Below are 24,174 nucleotides of genomic sequence, written 5' to 3'. Positions count from 1 at the left end.
TACAAATTTTGAACATCAATCTTAAAACGAATAGATGTAAATAGTAGTAGATTCAATGTTTCGTTTGAATTTAAACAAAACGGTCAGAAAAGTAACTATCATTGACAGTTATTAATAACTGTAAAAAAATCGAAGAAATGCATAACTTGGTTTGAATAAAATAAATCTGTCACTTGCAACGATGCGCATATGCTAAGTGCGTCTAAAGCGTCTATGAGTCAAAGCATTGCACGTTTGCGGTTGGCACTGTTATTGTGTATCTACCCTTATATTCTATATTATATATCATGAAACTCATTCATTTATAAATTACTAAAAATTTACTTTTCTTTCAAATGTGAGACTAACAAAATATCACATTGGATGACAACTTTAAAAGATAATATTTATTTGAAATATTTAAAATAATCCAACAAAGGACCTTTAATGAGCTAAGCCGTCTAGCCAGGGCAAGCTCCCCATGTTTGAGATTGTCTTTTGGACCTTCCACCCAAGGGGAAAATTCATCATCCAAAGATGTTCCGTTGGTTGCACCATTTTAATATTTATAATTTTCCCACAGGCTAAGAAGTTATATGCTTATATAATTGTTTATTTGTAATACTTGAACTCAATAAAGCATACTTAGCACACTCCTCAAGAAGCATCTTATTTTCCTCTACACACGTGTATGAACATGTTTTTTGGAAAATGAAAAATCAATATGCCATCACAACGTTACATCAATAGATGATAAAAATATGAAAATTAAAAAGATAATGAATAAGTTTTTCAATTATCTATTAATTACTTGATTCCATTTTAGAAAATGATAGAAAATAGAAAAAGACAATGAATAATATTTTTCATATTGATACTTGATCAACATTTACCATGTTTGTTGTCACAAGTCATAATCCAAAAGTGACCAGCATTTTTTCTTAAGAGTTCGTAATCGCTTTTAAGGTGTGGTTTTGATAGTGAGATGAGATGAGATGGTTTTACATGAAAGTTGAATAAAATATTTATAAAATATTATTTTTTAATATTATTATTATTTTAAAATTTAAAAAAATTAAATTATTTATTATATTTTATGTGATTTTTTTTAAATATAATAATAAAATAAAAAAATGAGATAAAATATTTTTATTATCTAAAAGGAGATTATATTTTAATTTTCTTAGAAAAAAATAATTAAAAGATTAGCGGGCAATGCAATAAAAAGACAAACAATAAATTCAGAACCATCCATGGCCAATGCAACCGTGGTAGCTTCGTGACGTGGGGTTCTCAATCGTTACGCTGCCCTCTTATTTATTCGACCTAAAAAGAGGGGGTTTCAGGGTTTTCAGAAATTTTCTATCTGGATCCATCGTGGACTCGCTTCTTGCGAGCTTACTTTCGCGGTATTTCTATTTCTACCTCTGTTCAAGATTCAGTTTTCAAATATCGTTTATCCATCATTGATGTGTGTTCACTTTGTTATATTTGATTCACTTCTCTTATAAACTCGACCGCTCGTAATTGCAATTTCTCAAGATTTACAGAAGTCATCAGTGTCTTGTGTAACTTTTTGCTTATTTGAGTTTTGATCTGTAAATTCAATTTGGAAGAAGCAATGGATGAGGGGAAACATAAGTCTAGGACAGAGGATTCGGAAAGGAGTCGAGATAGAGAAAGAGATAAGGCGAGGAACGGGGAGAGACCTAGGAACAAGAAGAAAGGCGATAGTCGGAGATCCGAGAAAGAGAGTAGTGATTCTGATGATAAATATGATAGGGAGAGGGAGAAGCATAGAACGCGGACACGGGATGATGAGAGGGAAAGAGCCAGAGAGAAGAAGAGGGAAAGAGAGAGGGAGAGGGAGAAAGAGAAGAGGGAGAGGGCGAAGGAGAAAGAAAGAGAAAGGGAAAGGGAGCGAGAGAAGAGGGAACGTGAGAGAGAGGGGAGGGAGAGGGAGAGGGAGAGGGAGAAGGATAGAGAAAGAAGGGAGCGTGAAAGAGAGAAGGAGAAGGAAAGAGAGGAAAGGAGAATGCAAGATAGGGAGAAGCGACGGGCAGCTGATAGCGATGATGGCAATGATGACGATGAGGTTAGGGAGCATGATAGGAAGCGGCGTAGGAGAGATGACGATGATCACAGGGAGAGAGATCGTGAATGGAGCAGCAATAGGCCTCGCAAGCACAGGGATGACAATGAAGAGAGCCCAAGAAGAAACAGTGGCGGTGATCGCTCAGATATGATGGAGAAAAAGCTGACTCGGGAAGAGGAGTTGGAGGATGAGCAGCGGAGATTAGATGACGAAATTGAGAAGCGGCGGAGGAGAGTGCAGGAGTGGCAAGAGTTGAGGAGAGCAAAGGAAGAAGCTGAGAGAGAAAAAGGAGGGGAAGCAAATGCTGATGAACCTATGTCTAGCAAGACCTGGACTCTTGAAGGGGAATCTGACGATGAAGAAGTACCGGGAGAATTGGAGACTGACATGGACGTGGATGAAGATGCCAGACCCACAAACGAGCAAGCTGAAGCATCAGTGCTGGTCGATTTGGGCAATGAAACCGATGCACCCACTTTGCTGAATGGGGGGGATGTTGATGCTGAGGATGATGAAATTGATCCATTGGATGCCTTCATGAATTCTATGGTGATGCCTGAAGTTGAGAAGCTAAAAAGTGATCTGGCTCCCTCAACTATTGATGATAAGAATGTGGACTTGAAGAACAAAGATAAGAAGCACGAAGGAAGCAACAGTCAACCGCCACGGAAGGGTAAAAAATATTCTATGGGGAGAATAATGCAGGGCGAGGATTCGGAGTCAGATTATGATAACCCTGAGAATGACGAGGAACGGTTAGATGAGGAAGATGACGACGAGTTCATGAAAAGGGTGAAGAAGACAAAAGTGGAGAAGCTTTCTTTAGTTGACCACTCCAAGATAGAATATAAACCGTTTCGGAAAAATTTTTACATTGAAGCAAAAGAGATCTCAAAGATGACTTTTGAAGAGGTTGCTGCCTACCGGAAGCAATTGGAGTTGAAGTTACATGGTAAGGATGTGCCGAAGCCGGTCAAAACCTGGTACCAAACTGGACTTACAAGTAAAATCTTGGAGACAATAAAGAAGCTTAACTATGAAAAGCCAATGACAATTCAAGCTCAGGCACTGCCTATAATTATGAGTGGTCGAGACTGCATCGGCGTTGCCAAAACTGGCTCAGGCAAAACTGTTGCGTTTGTGCTGCCAATGTTGAGGCATATAAAGGACCAGCCACCCGTTGAAGCTGGGGATGGACCTATTGGACTAATAATGGCACCTACAAGGGAGCTTGTACAGCAGATCCACAGTGACATAAAGAAGTTTGCAAAGGTACTTGGTATCAGGTGTGTGCCTGTGTATGGAGGTTCTGGTGTTGCCCAACAAATTAGTGATTTGAAGCGGGGCACTGAGATTGTTGTCTGTACTCCAGGCAGGATGATTGACATACTTTGCACCAGTGCCGGGAAAATTACAAATCTGCGTAGGGTCACTTATTTGGTCATGGATGAAGCTGATCGAATGTTTGACATGGGTTTTGAACCTCAAATTACTCGAATTGTGCAAAATATTCGTCCAGATCGCCAAACAGTACTCTTCTCTGCCACTTTCCCGCGCCAAGTTGAAGTTTTGGCACGTAAAGTGTTAAGTAAGCCCGTAGAGATACAAGTTGGTGGTAGAAGTGTTGTGAACAAGGACATAACACAGTTGGTTGAGGTGAGGCCAGAAAATGAAAGGTTCTTTAGACTGTTGGAAATACTTGGTGAATGGTATGAGAAAGGAAAAATTTTGATATTTGTCCACTCACAGGAGAAGTGTGATGCTTTGTTCAGGGATCTCCTCAAGCATGGTTATCCTTGCCTCTCATTACATGGGGCTAAGGATCAGACAGATCGTGAGTCAACCATTTTTGATTTTAAAAGCAATGTCTGCAATTTGCTGATTGCAACAAGTATTGCTGCCAGGGGGTTAGACGTGAAGGAGCTTGAATTGGTGATCAACTTTGACGTTACAAACCACTATGAAGACTATGTCCACCGTGTTGGTCGTACAGGCCGAGCTGGTCGAAAAGGCTCTGCCATTACATTTATCTCAGAGGAAGATGCAAGATATGCCCCAGATCTTGTAAAGGCATTGGAACTCTCTGAGCAAGTTGTTCCTGATGACCTGAAAGCTCTTGCTGATAGTTTTATGGCAAAAGTGAATCAGGGACTTGAGCAAGCCCATGGGACTGGTTATGGTGGAAGTGGTTTTAAATTTAATGAAGAGGAAGATGAAATGAGAAGAGCAGCAAAGAAAGCACAGGCCAAAGAATATGGTTTCGAGGAGGATAAGTCAGATTCCGAAGATGAAGATGAAGGTATAAGGAAGGCAGGTGGTGACATATCACAGCAGGCTGCCTTAGCTCAGATAATTGCTGCTGCCTCCAAAGTCAGTACACCCATGACAATGCCAGGCTCAGCTGCTCAACTGCTGCCCAATGGTGGACTTCCTATTACGCTGCCAGGTGTTGGTCTAACAATACCTGGAACAGCAGCAGTTGTGACTGGGACTGGCCTGCCTGCTATTGCCAATGACACGGCTGGGGCAGCTCGAGCAGCTGCCATTGCAGCTGCTCTTAACTTGCAGCAAAATTTGGCAAAGATTCAAGCTGATGCAATGTCTGAGCACTATGAGGCAGAGCTGGAGATAAATGATTTTCCCCAGAATGCTCGATGGAAGGTTACCCACAAGGAAACTTTGGGGCCAATTTCAGACTGGACTGGAGCTGCTATTACCACCAGGGGGCAGTATTTCCCAACAGGTAGGGTGCCAGGACCTGGAGAACGCAAGCTTTACTTGTTCATTGAGGGTCCTACCGAACAGTCTGTAAAGAGAGCTAAATCAGAATTAAAGCGCGTTTTGGAGGACATCACGAACCAGGCATTACAACTGCCTGGTGGAGCCCAACCAGGCAGATACCAAGTTTTATAAGTGTAAGAACTTGATTCCATTTCATATAGCCATCGTAGGCATACGTCCTTTTTTTTATAGGTCTTGTAGGCATTTCTTTACCAGCTTCTGTAGGATTTTGGATGAGTTCTTACGTCTAGTTATTATTCTTTCACCAGTTAATATGTTGAATGAGTTTTTCTGAACAAATTGGTTTGGAGTTGGCTTTTATTACACTGTTGATCAGTTTTGGAAGTAGCACAAGATGCTTACGTGTACCTTTGTTGAAGTATGTGGATCAAGCTTAGGATACAATTAGGAAACATTTTTGTTCTGTTCATGATAATGCAAGCTTTTTGGTTTCTAGAAACATCTCTCTCCCCAAAAAATGTTCATCTTGAGATCTTACCATTAATCATCTATGAGAGAGACGGAGAGTAGGTGCTATATGACTTGGGAATGTGCCCAAGTCATCAAGCACTTGAGAGTTACCTGTAGTGACAGGATTAACACTGAATGAAATCTGCTATTATGCTTTTTTTCCTCTTTTTCACTCCAAGTAGAACTTGTGGATTTTGAGTCAAAAGCATATAATTTTCTCCCACTTTCCCTACCTCACCATAGTCGCATCTTGTATTGATTTGCTGCAAAATATTATGACTTTGTTTTTCGATTTCCAAATTTTTTTTCAACCCTTTTAATTTTTTCTTTTCTCATGGCGCGAGGGATGTTTTAAGCCTATGCTCGCATGTCCAAATATTGTCTCTGCTCATTGCCTTTGCTATCGTGGCTGTGAAAGCAATGGAGGTTATGGTGCGGCACTTGTTTCTCATGTTCCTGCTGGTAGTATAGAATTATGTGGATTAATATATGTTTTCTATCATTTATTGTCTGAGCATGAGTTTTGGGATCTCTGATATTATGCTATGTATTTAGTTATATTCTTGTGTGTTTTCAGGTTCACAGTTGGGATCCTGGAGCCGACTGTTGCTGTATTTGCAAACTTTGTTATGATTACATATCTACAAGAGTATTAAACCTAATTAGGATTCCTGCTAGTAAGAGGATCTTCACTTGTTGGTTTTTATGGGGTTCCATATTATAAGCGATCTTAAGATTCAACTGGCTTGGCTGACCTAATTACTAATTAGACGGATGTCTATATCATACATACTTATGACAAGTTGTTTGATATCTTTACAGTAATCATCACCTCATGCCCAGATCAGTGTCTTCAATGTATTTGTGAACTTCCAGGATATAACAAATGACCCCTATTGTTGAGGATGCATTTTTGGTTTGGTTCTTTTTTCCTTCCTGGATATTCTTATATGATTGATAATGGGAATTCTTCTAGTTAAGATCAATATTGTTGTAATAGCGTTAATGGTTTCTGTTTCTTTCTGTTTAGGAAAATGTCTGTCATGTATGGTAGTGTAAATTAAATTTTTGCTAATGCTTTGTTTCTCTGTTTCAGCCGGAGCCATCAACAAAATGATTCCTAATTAATGGCTATATTAATTTTTGTGCATTGAAGTACTTTTGATTTAAGCACACTTGAAATTCGTTCGGCCACAGGTACCAAGTATTTTTTTCCAGGGACAGGACTGTCAGTCAATCTGGATCTGGAAAACTACCCTTTCCATATCAGAAGCTATGCAAAGGAGATCCCGGAAGAAGTAGATCAGGCGGTGTATGGATGGCTTATTGACACTATATATTGAATGCTTTTTGCATAGGATTTTAGTAGGCAGGTTATTTGTATTCGGAAGTGGAACCTTTATGCGGGGAATTAAGGAATTCCTTCGCTTCGTTTCACTTCACTTGGTGCTGGACTTCTATAATCAATAGACCAATCAGCAACTTGTATCAGGAGGCTGAACATGATTACTGATTAGAATTTGACTTTGTTTCATGCGAAAAGAATTAAAAATAAAAAAGATTTGAATTTGTTTGTTTGGAGCAAATCAACTATGAGGAGGCTGTGTTTTTTGACTTCTTGCAGGATACGTCCCCTGCAAATAATATAGAATTAAATACAAAGTATTAGGAGATCATAAGTTTATATATATATATATGAAAAATAAATTATCTCTAAATCAATGTTGTGCCATGAATTAAAAATTAATATTCATGTAAATTTATCAAACGTAATGCAACAATACGTAATAGTCTTTTCCTCCTTGAAATGAAGACAAGGATAGCCGACGCCGGTACACGTTTCTCTTGCAAAAAACAATTTGTATTCTTCTTTCTCGGGCCCCTTTATAGTCATGTTTTGTACCATGTAATCATCATTAAATACTTTGGAGGCAAGCGCACTTCTTTCAAAGTCGTAGCTGTGCGAATTAGCTATGAAGCTTTGCCATTGGTGGAGGTTTTTGAGATTGCAAACTCATCGAAGATGATGATTCTACTACGTTTTTAAAGTATCGATAAGAATTAAAATGATTATCACGACGATGCATGCAGCATGCTTCTGCGGTCAATCCGGGCTGGCGGCTAACCTCTTGTCGTTTTGTTAAGAACTCATCTCGTTTTTTATCTTAAAAATTAATTAATTAGGTTGGTACAGGGCGACATCATGGTTGCAGCTACGTTGCATTAAACGTTGGAATTAAATAGGTAATTATATATGGAATGCCACCCACATCACATTGAAGCTATTACCTTATTTAGACAGCCTAGTTGTTAATGCTTTGCATTAAACAATGAAATTTAATGGTTATGGATCGAGTTGCGCCATGGTCACGTTGAAGCTTAATTAATTTGTGCCATTTTATAGAGGAAAACACTGCTCTCACCCATAAAATTTATAGACAAAACTTATCGATCGGATAGTTTTTTATTTTTTGTTTTATTTAATAGTTAAAGAAAGTTTTTTTTAAAAATAAATTTATGATTTTTTTGTATTTTTTAAAATATTTAAAGTGTTAAAAAAATGTTTTAAAAAAAAAGTAAAAAAAAGAAAGAAAAGAAAAAGGTTTTGCTGTTCGGTGAGGATTAGTGAGAATCCTCGATCTGCTGTGTAGCATCACCCTTTTACAAATGTGGTATTGTTAATGGCTTTTGATTCCATTTAAAAGAGATGAGAATGGGAGGTAATATTATTCCTTGTATTTACAACTTTATCATTCCAAAGAAATGGACGAGAGGTTTGTGATGCATGCTGGCTGCGCAGTCCAAGCTGAGATATAATTGTAGGAGGTCTCGGTCCGCTGTTTTTTGACTTGTCCTTCGCTAATGGCCGCTAAAACAGGTGGTTAGTTTCCAACGCGTCTTTCATGTTAATACTCGTCTTTTCTTTTTTGATCTTTTGGGTAACAATCTCATGCCCTTAATATACATTGCAATTAATAAAACGCACGAGGTTCATTCATCTTAACCTTTTTTTCGGGTTTACTTGTTGGTTTTGGATTCTACGACTTCCTTTCTTCTGCTCTATTTTCATATACAAACGACGTTTTTGTTTATGTTATCTCTAGGTACTCTTTTTCAAAACCTGGCGAATTAATACGTGCAGGGGGCACTCTTGATGACAGTAAGACAAAGTTAGATCAATATTGCGTTTTCTTCGCACCGTGGGATCGTTGCATGGGAGCTGACAAGCGTATCGTTTGGCGGTGAGGAAAACGGAGGATCCTTTTTAGAGTTCTCTCTCTCTCTCTCTCTATCTGAATGTTTCGTGTTAGCTAGCTGGTTGGTTCAGTAGAATCAGTACTTGAAGACGTTTCACGTTCTCTCTTTTTCGTTTTATTATAGGAAACCTTTGTAAGTTTTTTCTTGTTCGCGAAAAACCATAAAAGTTTTTGATAGAGGAGGTGGCGTGCCAGCTTTTGGTTTGTTTTGTCAAATATTTAATTTAAGATTCCGATCGAAGCTGAACATGGGTTCTGGTACAATGATGAATATACAACTATTTCTCGATGTCTGCAAACTTTTGGGTGGAAATTCTTTTGACAGCTATTACAAAATAAGTGTTCCTGCGATACGTGAACCAGATATGGATCGAGCTGTTGGATAAAACTCGCCGACATAGAAACCTTGTGCGAAATTTTACGTTGATCAGAAGTTTTTGAAATAGTCCATATCGGGTGATTCCTTGTGATTCACTCGAACCTGAAATGTTTGTTAATATATATGACATCTCGATGGATCTTATTTGTATTCTTTTGAACGTGCTGTAAGTTCTGGCTTTTTGGCAATATTTGTACATGTGAAATGACCTTTTTCGTTTATTTGATCTGTTCTGTTCTGTTGTAACGTTGTTTTTTGAAAGTGACAATCCTAAGTACTTAATTGTGCTATTAAACGAAATTCAGTTGTGTTTCTGACAGCATTTCAAATAGTATGAGCTATCTTTCTCAAGGAATTTTTCATAATATTGCGTTTTTTATGTCTTGAAGGTCATTTTCAAAGTTGTGAAGGGATCTCAAAATGGAGCTTTTGCAGCTCTTCATCACCGCATCAGTTCCAGTCTTGAAAGTGCTCTTGATTACAGCACTTGGGTCTTATCTTGCACTGGATAGTGTCGATATATTGGGGGAAGATGCTAGGAAGCATTTGAATACCGTGAGTTTTTTATTATTTTTATGTCGTTTCACAAGCATTTGTGATCAAACTATAAAAATGGAGAGACATACAAATTTATATATATCCAATGCATTGTTGCCAGTCTCTTAGTATTCTTTGTTTGTTACAGGTTGTATTTTATGTATTTAATCCAGCCCTTGTGGCCACCAAACTTGCTCAAACGATAACATTCGAGAGCATGGTCAAGTTGTAAGTTATATATAATTTGCTCACTGCACCACTACTCTGTTCAACCTACGCTGAAGTTCATTGGCAAAAATTCAGTTGATTTTTAGTATTTGAAGTGAATTTGATTGAATGTGCAGGTGGTTTATGCCAATCAATATCCTCTTCACATTTATAATTGGCTCAGTTCTTGGATGGATAGTTGTCCTAGTTACAGGAGCTCCTCCACGCCTGAGAGGCCTCATTGTGGGTTGCTGCGCTGCAGGTAACATATTTTTCATTTATGTATAGATCCTTCTTTTACTTGTGTTAAAAACATAGCTTCAACTCTTTTGTACATTGTAACCGGGCGGTGTTCATAAATTAAAGCGTCCTTATATGTGGGCCCAAATAAAATAAAAACGAAGCTTCAGTATTAATAAGTTGGTCATGCCTTCATTCATAGATCATTCATGACAAGTTTTCCATTCACCTAAACAGTCAGCATGAGAAACATGACTAGTGTAATTTCTTAGAAATTAATTGATCATGGAAACGACATGTACTTCTTAAGGAAGTTTTGATTTTTATTATCAAAAGAATAATCTTATTAAGAGGAAGTTTGAATTTCACTTGGAGCGAATCTTTGGAAGCTATTTGTCACAACAAAAGCTGGATGTCTTACTCCTACTTATCCACATTGCTTGCTCATTCTTCCTGTAGAAGTTTAGCTAGCCTTTTCTGTTTTAATTTTGTTTTCAAGCAAACAAGAGGAAGTTGAGGAGGCCTGAGGTTGGTATTTTCTACTAGTAACACGCTTACCCACTGGGAAGACCAGAGTAGCTTAAATGAGCCTATTAAGAGCCCACAAAAGTAGGATGAATTCGGAGAATTGCAGGCGCTCCAGGACAATTGAGTGTCAGAGGGGACTCCAGCCTTGGCTGTCAAAAGGTGGATTATCCTTGAAGGCTTATCAGCTTGACTTGCCATTGGCTCATTGCATCAATGATGGATAGGTTTGATCATGCATATCAGAGCCATAGGGGGTTGTAAAGGGCCTAAAAGCTTATTACCTTGACAAGAAGCAGAAAACAGGATACTATCTTCTCAATGTTTCCAATAAATCACTTGTTAATTTTCTTTGGTGCATAACTAAGCTAAATCAGTTTCGTCCAAAAACTTTTCTGTATAATTTCAATTTCAAAGAATGTTCCCTTTGTCTGAATAAATATGTACTGCTTGGTAAATCATTGACAAAAAACTTTTTACCCCTATGCGAACAGGAAATCTGGGAAACATTCTTCTCATTATCATCCCATCTGTTTGTAAAGAAAAAGGAGGGCCATTTGGAGCTCCTGATGTCTGTCAAACATATGGATTGGCTTATGTTTCACTTTCAATGGCGGTATGCCCATTTTCTTTTATTTCGTTTCTTTTTCAAAACTGATGTCCTTTTATAATATCTTGGAATTCAAGGATTAAAGACATCTGATGTTCTTAAGCAGCTCAGTATGTAATCCCATCTGTTTGTTGGTACTTTTACTGTATCATAAACAAACTAAATCCAATATACATATGCCAGTTCTTGGATGAGTTGTAATCAAGAAATTGTCTCAGTAAGAATACTGGCCTGATATATTGAGAAACTCTTTTGTACTTATGTGTTTGGGCTGCGGTTGGTATCTCATGAGAGACTAACTTTTGCTTTGCAGGCCTGAAATTCAATGTAAATGTATGCATTTTATCCTCTGCTTTAAACTTAGCTTGCATTAATGTATGTGCACTGTGAAAGTTTGACTAGGATAGACTATTCCGCTTTTGTAATTGCTTACTGTTTGTGACACTTCAGATAGGAGCCATTTATCTGTGGTCTTACGTGTATAATATTGTGCGGATATCTTCAAGGAGTGGCACCAGAGAATCAGAAGCGAATGAATTCTCTATCAGTAAGCCTGCCAGAGAATCCTCCACATCAGACCTTGGGGTCAGAGAGCCACTACTTTCATCCCCCAAGGAATTCTTGATACCTGAGAACAATAAAGATCAATATGCACTGCCCTGCACTAGAGCAGTAGCGAGATCCGAGGTTATTTCTTCTTATTATCTTCTGGTACTGGGGCACCCTATTAATACTTTGCTATTGTTTCATTCTCATTGTTGCCCTGACCATAAACTGACCCACTCCATAAATTTGAGGAATTCTTGTAGCAGAACTACAATTGAAAGAGGCCTTCAATTTTCCACTATATTTTCACCATTTTAAAATTTGATTTGGAGCCATTTTTCTCTCACCAAAATAATTGTAAATACAGATTCATCTGGTATCATGCTAAATGTCCATGACAAGACTATTTTTTCGAGTTGACTTGTAGTAACTGGAGAGCTTTACTTCTAATTAGTTACATTATGTGATAACATATCTATTCTGGGATATTAGATCATCTGACAGAGTCTTGGAGCCATGGTGGTTGCCAGTGATATAGATAAAAAGAATAAAATAAAATCTACCTTTGAAGAGAAGTGTCGCCTTAGAATGACTTTCTTTTACAATTTTTGTCCCCGAGTAATTTAGATATTTATTGTGTTTATATGATTCTTTATTGTAGATCTAGAGATTCTTAGCACAGCCATATGATTTATTATTGTACTCACATCTCTTCACCAAAAGCAATATTCTGAGGTTTTATTATCTGTTGAATTCCATCACAGGTTGCAGTTTCAGATAAAGTAAAGCAACATATATCAGTGCTGTTGAGAAGGATTAATCTAAAGACAATATTTGCCCCTTCAACTATTGGAGCGGTATGACCCTTCAGCTTATTGTTTTTATCTAATCCCTTTTCATGTGCTTCTGCATTGTGTCATTAAGTAGATCTAGTCCTCCTTGGTGGATGTTCTTTGCATTTTGCACAAGAATGCGTTGTAAAACTAGATGAAGGAGACAGACATTGTTTTCAGCTTCTTTATGGAATAAACTTTCGGATCTATGGGAGAGACTAGGCTATAAAATTTTCAAATTAGCTCTAGCTGACTATTGATTAGATTCTAACCTAATATGTGAAAACATATTCATCATGTGTGGAGCCAATGTGCCTCCAAACTGAGCATGTCCATGTGGGCCATGACTTCTTTCTGACTTATATCTTTGCTAGTGTGGGTGCTTATACGGACACATTGACTAACCTCATGCTCTTTTTCTTCTATAGATTGTTGGGTTCACAATTGGACTCATTCCTGATATCCGAAAGTTATTGATTGGTGACGGTGCTCTTCTTCGAGTAATCCAAGACTCTGCTTCCTTGTTGGGGTATAAAACTTATGCACTAAATCTGTTCAGCTGTAGATGAGTTGGTCATAATTTTGTTGCAGGATCTAGGATAAAAAGATATACCACCTCTGTTGGATGAAAGAACTCATCATATAGCACTTTATATCAGAATATGCACTTTCAGTCCTCAATATATGATGTTGTTAGAGCTCATTTTGAGAGGGAGGGGGGGGGGGGGGGGGGGGGGGGGGGGGGGGGGGGGGGGGGGGATGAGCGTAAATTACACATTGCTGTGCAATGTAATTGCTACGCCAATTCTACAGCCTATACAGACTATTACATTATACAATATATTATTAAACATAGATTTATGATTTGCTCATTTCTGTTTACATCTCCTTGCTGCTAAGTTTCCCAAAACTCTTCACAACTGCAGAGATGGAGCCATCCCAGCTGTCACTCTAATAGTCGGTGGAAACCTTCTCAAAGGTAATAACTGATATAAAGTCTTCTTTTTACATTTAAGCTTAACTTTCCATTGGACTTCCTCCACATTGGCAACAGCAAAGTTTCAACTGATATTTGTCTTCTAGGTTTGAAAGGGCCAGGAATTCAGAAATCACTCATCATTGGCATCATAGTTGTTCGTTATATTGCTCTGCCTCTGACAGGGATTTTCATCATTAAAGGTGCACATCAAATTGGTTTGGTGCACTCTGATCCATTGTACCAGTTTATTCTTTTGCTCCAATATGCAGTTCCCCCTGCTATGAATATAGGTAAAATCTCTATATTCATATATTAAGTAACTTCAACATTTTACCACAATGCTTTCTCGTGTACAAAAATCTTTCACAAATTACCACCTGTGAATCTAACACACCCCAACCCCAAACTACGAATCTTGACCATTTAACCTCTAATCAACCTTTTTGTTGCAAGTTGTCGGACTTGCTCATTTAAGTGAGAGTCTAAGAATGACAAAATTGCATATATGATGTTTATTATATAAAGTAACATGATTGCCTTCAAAAAAAGAAAAGAAAAGAAAGAAAGATTCTGAATTTCTGGCCATGAGGGGAGGAGGGCTGTGGTTCTCAGGATGGGATCCTATTTTTCAAAGTGTTTTTAAATAATAGAAAATTGTGCTATTATCTTATCCCTTATTTAATTCCCAAATCTGAACTGGAGGACCATGGGTTGCTATGAATCATTGAGTATATTTTATTTGAGGCTAGGACATTTTTTTTTGGTCCCCCACTATTTTCGTAAGTGCCTGTCTTGTTGTAATTGGATATATGTCTAAAATGTTCTATTTCAATATATTGTTAAATTGTTGACATCCCTCTGTACTCTTTTTTCCCTTCAAAAATCATATGGCAGGAACCATCACACAGCTGTTTGGAGCAGGAGAGAGTGAGTGCTCTGTAATCATGTTGTGGACTTATGCCTTGGCTTCAATTTCACTTACTCTCTGGTCAACCTTCTTCATGTGGCTCGTGGTTTCTTAGCTTCTGATAAAAAAAATCCACACATACCCTCCAAGAAGTTTTGGCAATTTTTCTGATTTATTAGCCCCTGCAATACCTTATAAATTTTTCTGAATTAACATTCTAATTCATTTGAATTAACACAGGGTAACTGCAATTTGAAATTATGGAGGCACCTAAGCAACCATATATTGTCGTTAAAATCTTAAAAGCAGTGTTCACAGCAATCAGTTTTGCATTCCTTCTGTACCTATTCTGAATTGACATTCTAATTCATTTGAATTAACACAGGGTAACTGCAATTTGAAATTATGGAGGCACCTAAGCAACCATATATTGTCATTAAAATCTTAAAAGCAGTGTTCACAGCAATCAAATCTAGAACAAATTCTTCATCCTAAAACAAAATTTAACATGACTTGGAAGGTTTGCTTAAGGCAAGCAGATAAAATTTCCTACAGCAGAAAATTTCCCATCCGGATGGCTTTTCTGTTCAGAGAGAGTCCTTGTTCAGATCATCGAAGTAGGGATGTTCCATAGCTTTCTTAGCTGAAATACGCTTTGAGGGCTCATACTGCAACATTTGCTACAACACAAACATTTTTGAAGTGTCAATCATCATATAAAATAAGAATTTGAAATGCCTTCTCTCTAAAGCAACCAATAGCCAATTGAAGTGGCGAGTAGGGGTCCAGCTTACAGATAGCAGATCCAGCCCATCTTTATCCAAATTAGGAACAGCGGTTGACACGGGTTTTGGCCTCCATTGGGGGTACTCATGCCAATGCATCAGGCTGCTTACACCAGGCCACATTTCTTCATTTGGAGTACCTAATAACCTGCTCAAAAATCCAGAAAAGAAATTGTAAGGGTCCATGACAACAGAAACCAGATACATTAAAAATGAATTCGGCGACACTAAACTTGAATATGTGGAGGAGTTGCTGCAGTTCAGAATCCCCTTGGAAGAGTGCTTGCTTTGTGACGAGCTCGGCTACAATTCAGATGAAATACATTAAACCCTCGAAGCAAATATCGAATACGGTAACGAAAAAAATCAAACAGTGGTCAAACCAATGCCATGGAGTAGGGAGAACATTTACCAAATATACAGCCAACAGACCACATATCTACGGCAGTTGAGTAATGGGTAGATCCTAGAAGGACTTCAGGAGCTCTATACCACAGAGTCAATATCTGAAATAGCAATAACAGCGAGTCTTATACTGTTCGTACTGTTAAGAGAACTTGTTATCAAGCTTGAAGAACATACATGAGAAAACATGATTTTACCTCATGAGTGTACTTCTTAATTGGTACGGTAAATGATCGAGCAAGTCCCAGATCTGCTATTTTAAGCACCAATGTCTTTGGGTCCATCAAGAGATTGTGAGGTTTTAGATCCCTGAGCATAAAGAGCGAAAAAGAAGACGATAAACAATTGATCGTAAAACATAATACTTCAAAATCTACACCTACAAGAACGAGTCATTTGTGAGGAAAAAATTTTGGAACTTTACCTGTGTAAGATTCCGTGACCGTGGCAAAAAGCAACACCTTTGCAAAGTTGGAACATCAAACTCTGCCAAAGAGAATCACCAACACATTTGTAACTATATGTGGGGGGACAAACGATCGAAAAGCTTATTCGTCTATAGACTCTATACCTTAACGATTCTGGCAGGAATGTTCTCTCCTGTTTGACGGAAGCTCCGTATGAACTTTTTGAGATCAGTTTCCATGTACTCAAAGACCAAGTAGAGTACTGTCTTCCCTTCTTTATTCTGACCTTGTTTGACATCGATCAACCTGTTGGGAGTATTGTTTAATGACAAACTTAAAACCTCTATAGCAATAGAAAGAGACGGAAGGGAATTTAACCCAGAAAAAAAAGTTCTCAGGATTAAAAAAAAATATTGAAATATGACTACGTCGATGAATCAAAAGCATGAAAAAAGATCGACTCTGAAAACCCCCCGAGAAACCGGTCAAGAATACCACATGAAACCAAATGAAGAGCAGATCAAATCACAGCAAGAACGAAATTGTGACCCGGTGAATTAAATAGGAAAACAAACCCTCTAGAAATAAAAATTTAAAAAACCCAAATCCCCATAGAAATGAACATCCGAATATCAATTAAACCCCATCACAAGAAACAATGTTCAGAACGATAGGATAAAACCCAAGATTTAAAAAGAAACTCCCAAGTCCTATAATGAAACATCTCTTAAGAAGTGATTGAAAAGGATCAAGTGGGGTTTCAAGAAATGGAACGAAAAACAAGAAGAAGGATCCACACGGAGGAGGGAGGGAGAATGGAGTATACCTGACGACGTGGGGATCGCGGGAGAGCATGCGGAGGATGGAGACCTCGCGGAGAGTGGTGGGAGGTACGCCTTCCTCGTCCTCGTGGAGGCGAGTCTTCTTGAGGGCCACGATCTTCCCCGTCGCCTTCTCTTTCGCCTTGTACACCTTCCCGTACGTCCCTTCTCCTACCTTCTCCAGCTTCTCGTAAGCATCCATTGCAGACACGACAGCCCTAACGCCTCCTGCTTTCTCCATTTTTCTTCCCTCTCTCTCGCGCACTCCCTCTTTTCAAATGGCTTGTTGTGTGCGTAGGTATGGACCTAATATAAACAGTTGGGACTTGGGGAGGCGCGTGGGATCTCTTCTGTTCTATTGATCCGTTGAGGCAACGGCTACAATTTTTGAAATTTAAATTTGTCCGCTCTCGTATCCTTCTATTGCTTTCCTTTTATATAACATTTACATTTGAGGAGATGGCATGCATCTTTACACTCTGGTCCTAATCTATATTCAATATCATTTTTTCCCGGGCATAATAGTATCCTAAGTCCCCGAATTGCAAAATAGTTTTATCTCATCTCCATATTTAAAATTATAAATACACATATTTTAATTCAAATATTTAATTTTTTTATCTAATTATTACTTAATCATTATAATTTTTCGAAACTTTTATATAAAATACAAAAAATAATTCAATTTTTTCAAATGCTAAAACAAAAATTATATTATAATAATATTTGAATTTTGTAATATTTTTCTTCAATTTTTTTCTCTCATTTCTCAAAATCCAAACATTTTAACTTAAATCATTTCATTATTATTTATAAATTATTTTACTACCATTGACAAATCTTTCATCTCATCTCAATATCCACAATGCCTAATTATTTTATAGTTATTTATAAGAATAATGTTAAATACAATACTAGGAGTACAAAGCTCTGCATATTCAATTCTTTTATGTGAGTCTCAAATTCAAATATTTTTTTCAAAGAGAATATATGAAATTTAGACGTTCTAAAACTGTAAATATAAAGACAACATATATGAACAAGGAAGGAGCTGCAAAGACAAAAATAACACCACATCCGTAGTTTATTTTTGCTTTTTTCTCTCAACCTCTGCACCCACTTAAGAGAATCTATTCTACTATTACAACCAATTAGAAGTGGACACGGTCTACAACTGTCCTAAACTATGAAAGTTTTTGTCCTCTTCCAGTAACTACTAAAAGCACATATATTACAATGGAAAGTACAGTGGAGATACTCTTAAGCACTCAACTCTCATTTGTAGATGCTGTAACTAGTAAGCCGATGAAAACATCATCACCACCACCAACCCCTTGAAATTTAACTTCTCAGATTCAGCCTCACATTCTGAACCTTAACGGATATCTGCAACTTCTGTTCCTCCATATTCTTCAAGACACTGAACAGTTTTGCTCGGTATGCTTCACATCGCTGACTTGCATTCTCCAATTCAGCAGTTAATTCCAGAATTTTCTCATCCAGATCCTACAAAAGTGGAAAGAAAATACTGCATATTAATTGAAATTAACATGCAGGTGTACATATAAGAAACACAACTCACACATCTAAGAAAGCATTTCTCTTTTAAATATATATATATCACAATTGACCACTCCAAAAATCTACTTCCCTTGCCTCACTCCCAAAAAAATCCAAAAAAACTACTAGCCCCCTCCAAGACCTGAAAAATGGCACCCAAAAAATCTAAAGAGACCTCAAGCCCCCCAAAAATTAGAAGTGGCCTAAAGGTTAAAAAGAAAATATCAGAGGTTTTTTTTTTTTTAAACCTAAAAGTTTGGCCCCAAAAATTCACTAGGCTTTTTATGTTACGTTTTTAAGGTATACGAATTTAATTTATATATATGATCAAATCATTTTGGAAATTTTTTTTTTTTTTTTAATGACAGAATTTTGGGAATTCATTTTTTATTATTCTCACTCTGTCACCTTGTTTTTTAATATTGGTTGTAGGGATCTGAAAGTTGGAATGAGAAAAGGCATTATTATTATCTTACAATAGGGTATGGTCATGTCCCTCCAAGAAAAAAAAAAAAAAAAATCCTGACTTCATCCCTGATTTCAAGCTCTTGAAATCTTCCAAGCCACAAAACTTAAACTGTATTCTTGACTAAGGAGAAAAAAATTATGGAAACGGCATAGAAGATGCTTGTATGTCAAAGTATAAGATTTTTCTACTTGACTTGTAGACATGATTAGAATCAGCGAAGGTAGTATTTTCAGAGATTATATTTCCTACAAAGCATCGCCAGAGTATGTTTCTCATGGTACTAATGGCCATGGCCTTGTAGCTTAATGGCACATATCCTCGTAGTATAGGTGGACACCAGGGGTTCAACCCATTCTAGGTGGGATTTGTGGGCATAAGGTTTCTTGTATCACTCGTAAAGGGAGAAAACAAACCATTTCTTTATCTGGTGATTATTTCTAAAGGCAGTATCTAGATTTCCATGAACAAAAAAAATCTTGATTGGCTGATGCTTGAAATCCAACATTGTAAGTCAGACCATTGCATCCAAATATTCGGTGGAATATGTGAACTTAGTGTTCTTAATAGAGTTTTAGACTTTTAGTGTGTCTCATCTTTAAACCCCCCAAGATCCATCCTATGCCCCCACAGTTTTAGTCGGTACTCTTCTTGGTTTAATCAAACAGCACGAAATCATCTACATAACCCTTAAACAGACATTAATGCGGAATCAGAGGAAAAAGGCCCTGTACAATTCATAACACAAGTCATTATTAGGATATACCCATGGTTTCAAGCTGATAGAGCAGCATTGTTAATATGAGGAAAAGACTTGGATCGGCAAGTAGAGAATATTTACAGGGAAAATAAATTCAAAAAGATATGATGCAGAGGCCGTAGTGGGGGAATATCTTTTATGAGAAAAGAACATACCATGGAGCAAGACTGAAGCTGTTGACGGGTATTAGACAGGATACTTTGAGTAGTGACCCCAGAACCTTGCTTCTTGGCTGCAGCAACCTTCTTTGCAGCCTCATGAAGAGCATTCATCGCAACATTATAAATATGCATGGATTCGGCCCCTTCTTCAACATATTTGATAGCCTCCCGTTGCAGACTGTCATACCGGGCAGTAGATGACTCTTGAGAATCACTTGGCAGTCCAAGAGTGCGCTCATCCAACAAGACCCCACTTTTGGCATTTCTTGTCCACCGTTTCAAGATATAATGAGATGGAAGTGTAAGTACATTCATTACTCTAAATACTGCTAATATGTGTCTACATATAATACCTGAAAATTCAAATAATTGACAGCTACAACTGGCTCTCTTTTCAAAAACATTGAACCTAACAAAATTTACTTTGTGGTCTTCCCCAAATTTTGCCACCCGATACATAGTTTCTGATCCAGTGTCATCAACTATAGTTGCAGGATAAGCAAGAGTCTCAACCAATTCTTCTTGGAATTTCATAAATATTTTCCTTGTATAGAGATTTGCTGCTTGTTTTTCCATGGGAGATGGTGTTTTCAGAACAGGTGAAATATTAATTGTATCATAATCTGCTTTTATTTCCTTTTCATATCGGCTAGCAATTGCTTTTTCATACTGCTTAATCAGCACCTGAATATTAGTTGATGCGTTTATATAGCCATCAAAGTATGAATTAACATTATCACTTCCTTGGGTTATGGACATCTCCCCGAAGAATGCATCCCGTAGATAAACTGGTACCCATTGTTGGCGAGCATTGTACATTGACTGAAGCCACTCATTATCCCCAAGATCATATCTTTGAAGAAGGGACTCCCAACATGACTCGAACTCATCCATTGTCTCTGTCAAATTGATGCACTTCTGAAATTCCGCTTCGAAAGTAGGGTTTGAGCGATATACATCAGAAAGCTTCTCTTGAGCTTCCCTGAACACATTCCATTTACAAAATCGGTGACGGGTTCCTGGAAGCACTTGTATAACAGCTGCTCGTATGATTCTATCCTGATCTGTTGTGATTGAGATAGGATGGCGTCCAGACATTGCTGTTAGCCAAGTCTGGAATAGCCAAACAAACGAGGACTCTGACTCGTTGAGGAGTAACGCACATCCAAACAATACTGGTTGTCCATGATGGTTCCACCCTGTAAATGGAGCAAAGGGGACACGGTAACGATTCATTCTATATGTCGTATCAAATGTAACAGTTTCTCCAAAGTAGTTATAATTCATTCTTGAATTTGCATCAGCCCAGAAAATGTTTCCTGTTGAATTCTCAAAATCACCCTGGACTGCATAAAAGAAATCAGGATCCTCAACCTGCATTTGCTTCAAATAATCAAAAACAATCTGGCCCCCACTTCCTAAAGTCCTCTGCCTACTACTACTCATATAATTCTGGCAATCAACTTTAGTAAATCCAACATTGTTAATACCACCCGATTCCTTGATCAACACAGACATTACTCCACTAGGACCCATGCCAGCCGCTTGGAGGGTATCAATCAGGCTTCGAGCAGGACCTGATACATGCCTATGTGACCGGAGGCAATGCACCTTATCCGGCGGCACAAGCTCATGATTATGTTCCTTCACGAGTTTTGACACCGCCCATTTTCCAGAACTCTGCTTCTTTACAGTCATCTGCGCCTTACACCCAACTCTAGTGATCGTCCGCTGTCTCTTAGACCTATTTTCAGCCCCCTCACGACGAAACCCTTCACGAGAACACACAATTTGACGGCATATGATGGACCCATCACGTCGGGACCGCTGGTACACACTGACCCGGGTGCTAAAACCAATGCGGCGGGCATACGAATTATAGAAGATACGCGCAGCCTGTTCAGAATCGAATTCCATGCCCTCGTAAGGTTCAAGATTTGGGTCTCCATCTGAGGTTAGAAACCCATGAGAAGTAGACGGATTAGAACCTTCGACTAATTCATCATTGTAATCCCTTTCATAGTCGTCATCAGGGTGTTCTAAGTCGAGGGTGGTCGTTTCATCTTCCACAGAACCACCCATGTCGAACTCCATAACCTCATTTTCAATGCTCAGAGGTTCAATATCCATGACTGGCTGACAATAAAATGCCTAATTTGTCCATTAGCTTCCAGAATTTATGAATTGATAATTTTTTTTGGCAAAAAAGAGTGGCTAAGGGTTTATTTTGCATCGAAATTACAGCAATTAATGGTGAAAAAGAGAGGAGCTGACTGACCAGGAGATCAGGAGCGTAGAGGAAGCTCAGAGGAGAAAATGAAGGATCTTTGAGTAGACGAGTTGCAGAGGATCATGCACAGAGATTGTCAGTACTGTGAGAGAGGCTCTGGCTCAGCTTTCAGTTGGGGGAGGAGGGAAAGGGAATTTTTGGGAGGTGGGTCTTGAGTCTAAACTCGACCCTTGAGGTTCTCCGTCCGGTACAAAAGTTTGAGAGAGAGAGTGAGTGTGTGTGTAAGATCAAAATAAAACCATTGTTTAATTATGCTCGTTTAATTGTATAAACGTTAGTATTCTTTTCAAAAAATAAGTGAGATATATTATTAAAAGATTAATTAATTTTTGGGAGGTGGGTCTTGAGTCTAAACTCGACCCTTGAGGTTCTCCGTCCGGTACAAAAGTTTGAGAGAGAGAGTGAGTGTGTGTGTAAGATCAAAATAAAACCATTGTTTAATTATGCTCGTTTAATTGTATAAACGTTAGTATTCTTTTCAAAAAATAAGTGAGATATATTATTAAAAGATTAATTAATTTTTATATAAATGTTATATATATTTATTTTTTTAAATAAATATAAAATATTTATACATTTAATGATTATAAACATTATTTATTTTTTTAATAATTATATATATATTAAATGGATAATTTCTAAAAAAAACATACAATTAACTAAAAACTTCGAAAAAAAAGAAAGTAAACTCAAAAAATTGAAAAGAAAAAATGGATGGCCAGATTTGGGTCACCCCACACTTCGAGTCCACGTGGATTAAATTGAGCCAATGACGGAGATATCCCAATGGACAGTATTTCTTAAAATTAGATTTCACCGACTATCAATTTCTCACCATTTTTTTTTTATATATATATTTAAGAGACATATAATAATTTTTAAGTTAGGCCCTAAACAAACATGTGCTATTTCATGTTGAATGGGTACTTATAATTTTTATAGATGGATGAACTCCGTCTAATCCAGTTTAGAAAAAGATTCTACTCTAAATTCAGATATAAATTTCATAAAAATAAATTTATAAATTAATATATTTATATGTGATAGATTATATTTACTTTATAATAAATATAGTCTTATAATCTAATACTACACAACGAGTCATGATAATATTTGAGATTTTTTTAAGATCTTTATGTGAACTAAACATATTTTCTAATTTATATTATTTTTCTATTTGAAAAGAGTTGGATTCACAAAAATATCTCAGTTCACAACATTGATTTTGTTAAATGTAACATGTTATTTCTAGTTTATGGTATCAAAATAAATAAATAAATAACTTTGCAGCATAATGTAGAACAACAAACACATTAATATATAGCTTTATTTTCACGAGACCTCCTTGTAAACCAAACGTTTATCTTTTAAATAAATAATGAAAATGGTAATATATTTTTTAGTAATGATACGTAAAGTTATAGAGTATATAAGTATTGTATAATCATTTTTGAAAAAGAGTGAATTTTATTATTAAAAAATTAATTTTTTATCATATGGATCTTCTTTATTTATTTTTTTTCAAAAGTGATTACACGATATTTATATATTTCACGACTGTAAATATAATTTTTCACATAGATTTTATGGGGGTGATCCACCACCGAAGTCTTCTCTAATAAAGAACAATCAAGTATATCCATACCATATTTACAGAACAGTGGTCTACACCATATTTACTCCACTAATCTCCCTCCACCAGCCACCACCAACCTCAACAATTTTTCAAGGGAAAGAGGGTTTAACCCTCATAACTACGAACCAACTCCCATCAGCTGTCAATGCAAATCCATCACTGTTTCGGCAATTTGAATCAAATGGCGCCTCGCATTGAACCTATTTCCCCTTCATCTGACACCACAACGACTCTCTGATATTCACAATGGAGGAATCTGCAAGCAGCGGTTACGACCCATCAATGTGAGCCCACTTCAACCCACTATAATTTCAAAAATGCAAAGTCTGGGCCCATAAGTCAACATGTATAAACCCATATATCGGGCCCCCAGCGTGAGCTTCTCTCTATTCAGTCTGGTCTAATTTTGAAGGGGCAAAGACTTAGCAAGCCCGATTGAACCACAAAGGGCCCAAGCCTTTAAACTCGCCCAGCCCAAAATCACTGAATTTTCCTCTTCCTCCACTAATGCGGATCAACACACGAAAAGGCCTTGCT

General features: G+C 37.4%; 4 protein-coding genes across 17 annotated transcripts; 2 read left to right on the top strand and 2 right to left on the bottom strand.

Annotated features, from left to right (window-relative positions):
* Window positions 1-1,228: 1,228 nt before the first annotated feature.
* LOC122314832 (DEAD-box ATP-dependent RNA helicase 42-like) lies at window positions 1,229-6,912 on the top strand. Of its 6 annotated transcripts, none has more exons than XR_006243879.1 (2): window positions 1,229-5,758; window positions 6,423-6,912. XR_006243879.1 is itself a non-coding variant. In XM_043130448.1 (2 exons), exon 1 carries the CDS (start codon window positions 1,601-1,603, stop codon window positions 4,985-4,987), a length of 3,387 nt encoding a protein of 1,128 aa, XP_042986382.1. In that variant the 5' UTR covers window positions 1,229-1,600; the 3' UTR covers window positions 4,988-4,989; window positions 6,524-6,912. The 6 variants fall into 6 exon arrangements, 3 of the variants coding, with proteins under 3 accessions (XP_042986382.1, XP_042986381.1, XP_042986380.1); XR_006243878.1 differs by having other exon boundaries at window positions 5,904-6,912; XR_006243877.1 differs by having other exon boundaries at window positions 1,229-5,788; window positions 5,904-6,912.
* A 1,095-nt stretch (window positions 6,913-8,007) lies between these two features.
* LOC122316743 (protein PIN-LIKES 3-like) lies at window positions 8,008-14,678 on the top strand. 8 transcript variants are annotated; one of them, XM_043133497.1, is made up of 12 exons: window positions 8,008-8,204; window positions 8,431-8,596; window positions 9,352-9,517; window positions 9,648-9,727; window positions 9,844-9,968; window positions 10,966-11,087; window positions 11,532-11,792; window positions 12,392-12,484; window positions 12,889-12,989; window positions 13,387-13,439; window positions 13,544-13,729; window positions 14,334-14,678. In XM_043133497.1, the coding sequence occupies exons 3-12, from the start codon at window positions 9,383-9,385 to the stop codon at window positions 14,459-14,461; spliced, it is 1,284 nt and encodes a 427-aa protein (XP_042989431.1). In that variant the 5' UTR covers window positions 8,008-8,204; window positions 8,431-8,596; window positions 9,352-9,382; the 3' UTR covers window positions 14,462-14,678. The 8 variants fall into 8 exon arrangements, with proteins under 8 accessions (XP_042989431.1, XP_042989427.1, XP_042989429.1 ...); XM_043133493.1 differs by having other exon boundaries at window positions 8,008-8,207; XM_043133495.1 differs by having other exon boundaries at window positions 8,009-8,207; window positions 8,431-8,568.
* Window positions 14,679-14,737: 59 nt separating this feature from the next.
* On the bottom strand, window positions 14,738-17,075 carry LOC122316744 (cyclin-dependent kinase B2-1). The gene is made up of 8 exons (XM_043133502.1): window positions 16,770-17,075; window positions 16,108-16,249; window positions 15,961-16,022; window positions 15,734-15,845; window positions 15,544-15,637; window positions 15,365-15,434; window positions 15,141-15,279; window positions 14,738-15,026 (listed from the first exon to the last, which is right to left on the bottom strand). The coding sequence occupies exons 1-8, from the start codon at window positions 17,003-17,005 to the stop codon at window positions 14,934-14,936; spliced, it is 948 nt and encodes a 315-aa protein (XP_042989436.1). The 5' UTR covers window positions 17,006-17,075; the 3' UTR covers window positions 14,738-14,933.
* Window positions 17,076-17,800: 725 nt separating this feature from the next.
* Window positions 17,801-22,233, bottom strand: LOC122316742 (protein FAR1-RELATED SEQUENCE 5-like). 2 transcript variants are annotated; one of them, XM_043133491.1, is made up of 3 exons: window positions 21,990-22,233; window positions 19,706-21,862; window positions 17,801-18,270 (listed from the first exon to the last, which is right to left on the bottom strand). In XM_043133491.1, exons 2-3 carry the CDS (start codon window positions 21,839-21,841, stop codon window positions 18,106-18,108), a joined length of 2,301 nt encoding a protein of 766 aa, XP_042989425.1. In that variant the 5' UTR covers window positions 21,842-21,862; window positions 21,990-22,233; the 3' UTR covers window positions 17,801-18,105. The 2 variants fall into 2 exon arrangements, with proteins under 2 accessions (XP_042989425.1, XP_042989426.1); XM_043133492.1 differs by having other exon boundaries at window positions 19,706-21,843.
* Window positions 22,234-24,174: the final 1,941 nt, after the last annotated feature.

Source organism: Carya illinoinensis, chromosome 7, assembly GCF_018687715.1.
Source record: "Carya illinoinensis cultivar Pawnee chromosome 7, C.illinoinensisPawnee_v1, whole genome shotgun sequence".
Classification (NCBI taxonomy): Eukaryota; Viridiplantae; Streptophyta; class Magnoliopsida; order Fagales; family Juglandaceae; genus Carya; species Carya illinoinensis.
This window is presented reverse-complemented; position numbering and strand designations above follow the sequence as displayed.

Coding starts and splice junctions, on each gene's coding strand:
- LOC122314832 (XM_043130448.1), top strand. CDS start 1,601: ATGGATGAGGGGAAACATAAGTCTAGGACAGAGGATTCGGAAAGGAGT.
- LOC122316742 (XM_043133491.1), bottom strand. CDS start 21,841: ATGGATATTGAACCTCTGAGCATTGAAAATGAGGTTATGGAGTTCGAC. Junction 18,271..19,705: donor AGCTTCAGTCTTGCTCCATG/GTATGTTCTTTT, acceptor CCACTTTTGTAG/GATCTGGATGAGAAAATTCT.
- LOC122316744 (XM_043133502.1), bottom strand. CDS start 17,005: ATGGAGAAAGCAGGAGGCGTTAGGGCTGTCGTGTCTGCAATGGATGCT. Junction 16,250..16,769: donor CGCGATCCCCACGTCGTCAG/GTATACTCCATT, acceptor TACTCCCAACAG/GTTGATCGATGTCAAACAAG. Junction 15,846..15,960: donor GGTCACGGAATCTTACACAG/GTAAAGTTCCAA, acceptor CTTTATGCTCAG/GGATCTAAAACCTCACAATC.
- LOC122316743 (XM_043133497.1), top strand. CDS start 9,383: ATGGAGCTTTTGCAGCTCTTCATCACCGCATCAGTTCCAGTCTTGAAA. Junction 9,518..9,647: donor CTAGGAAGCATTTGAATACC/GTGAGTTTTTTA, acceptor TGTTTGTTACAG/GTTGTATTTTATGTATTTAA. Junction 9,728..9,843: donor TTCGAGAGCATGGTCAAGTT/GTAAGTTATATA, acceptor TTGAATGTGCAG/GTGGTTTATGCCAATCAATA.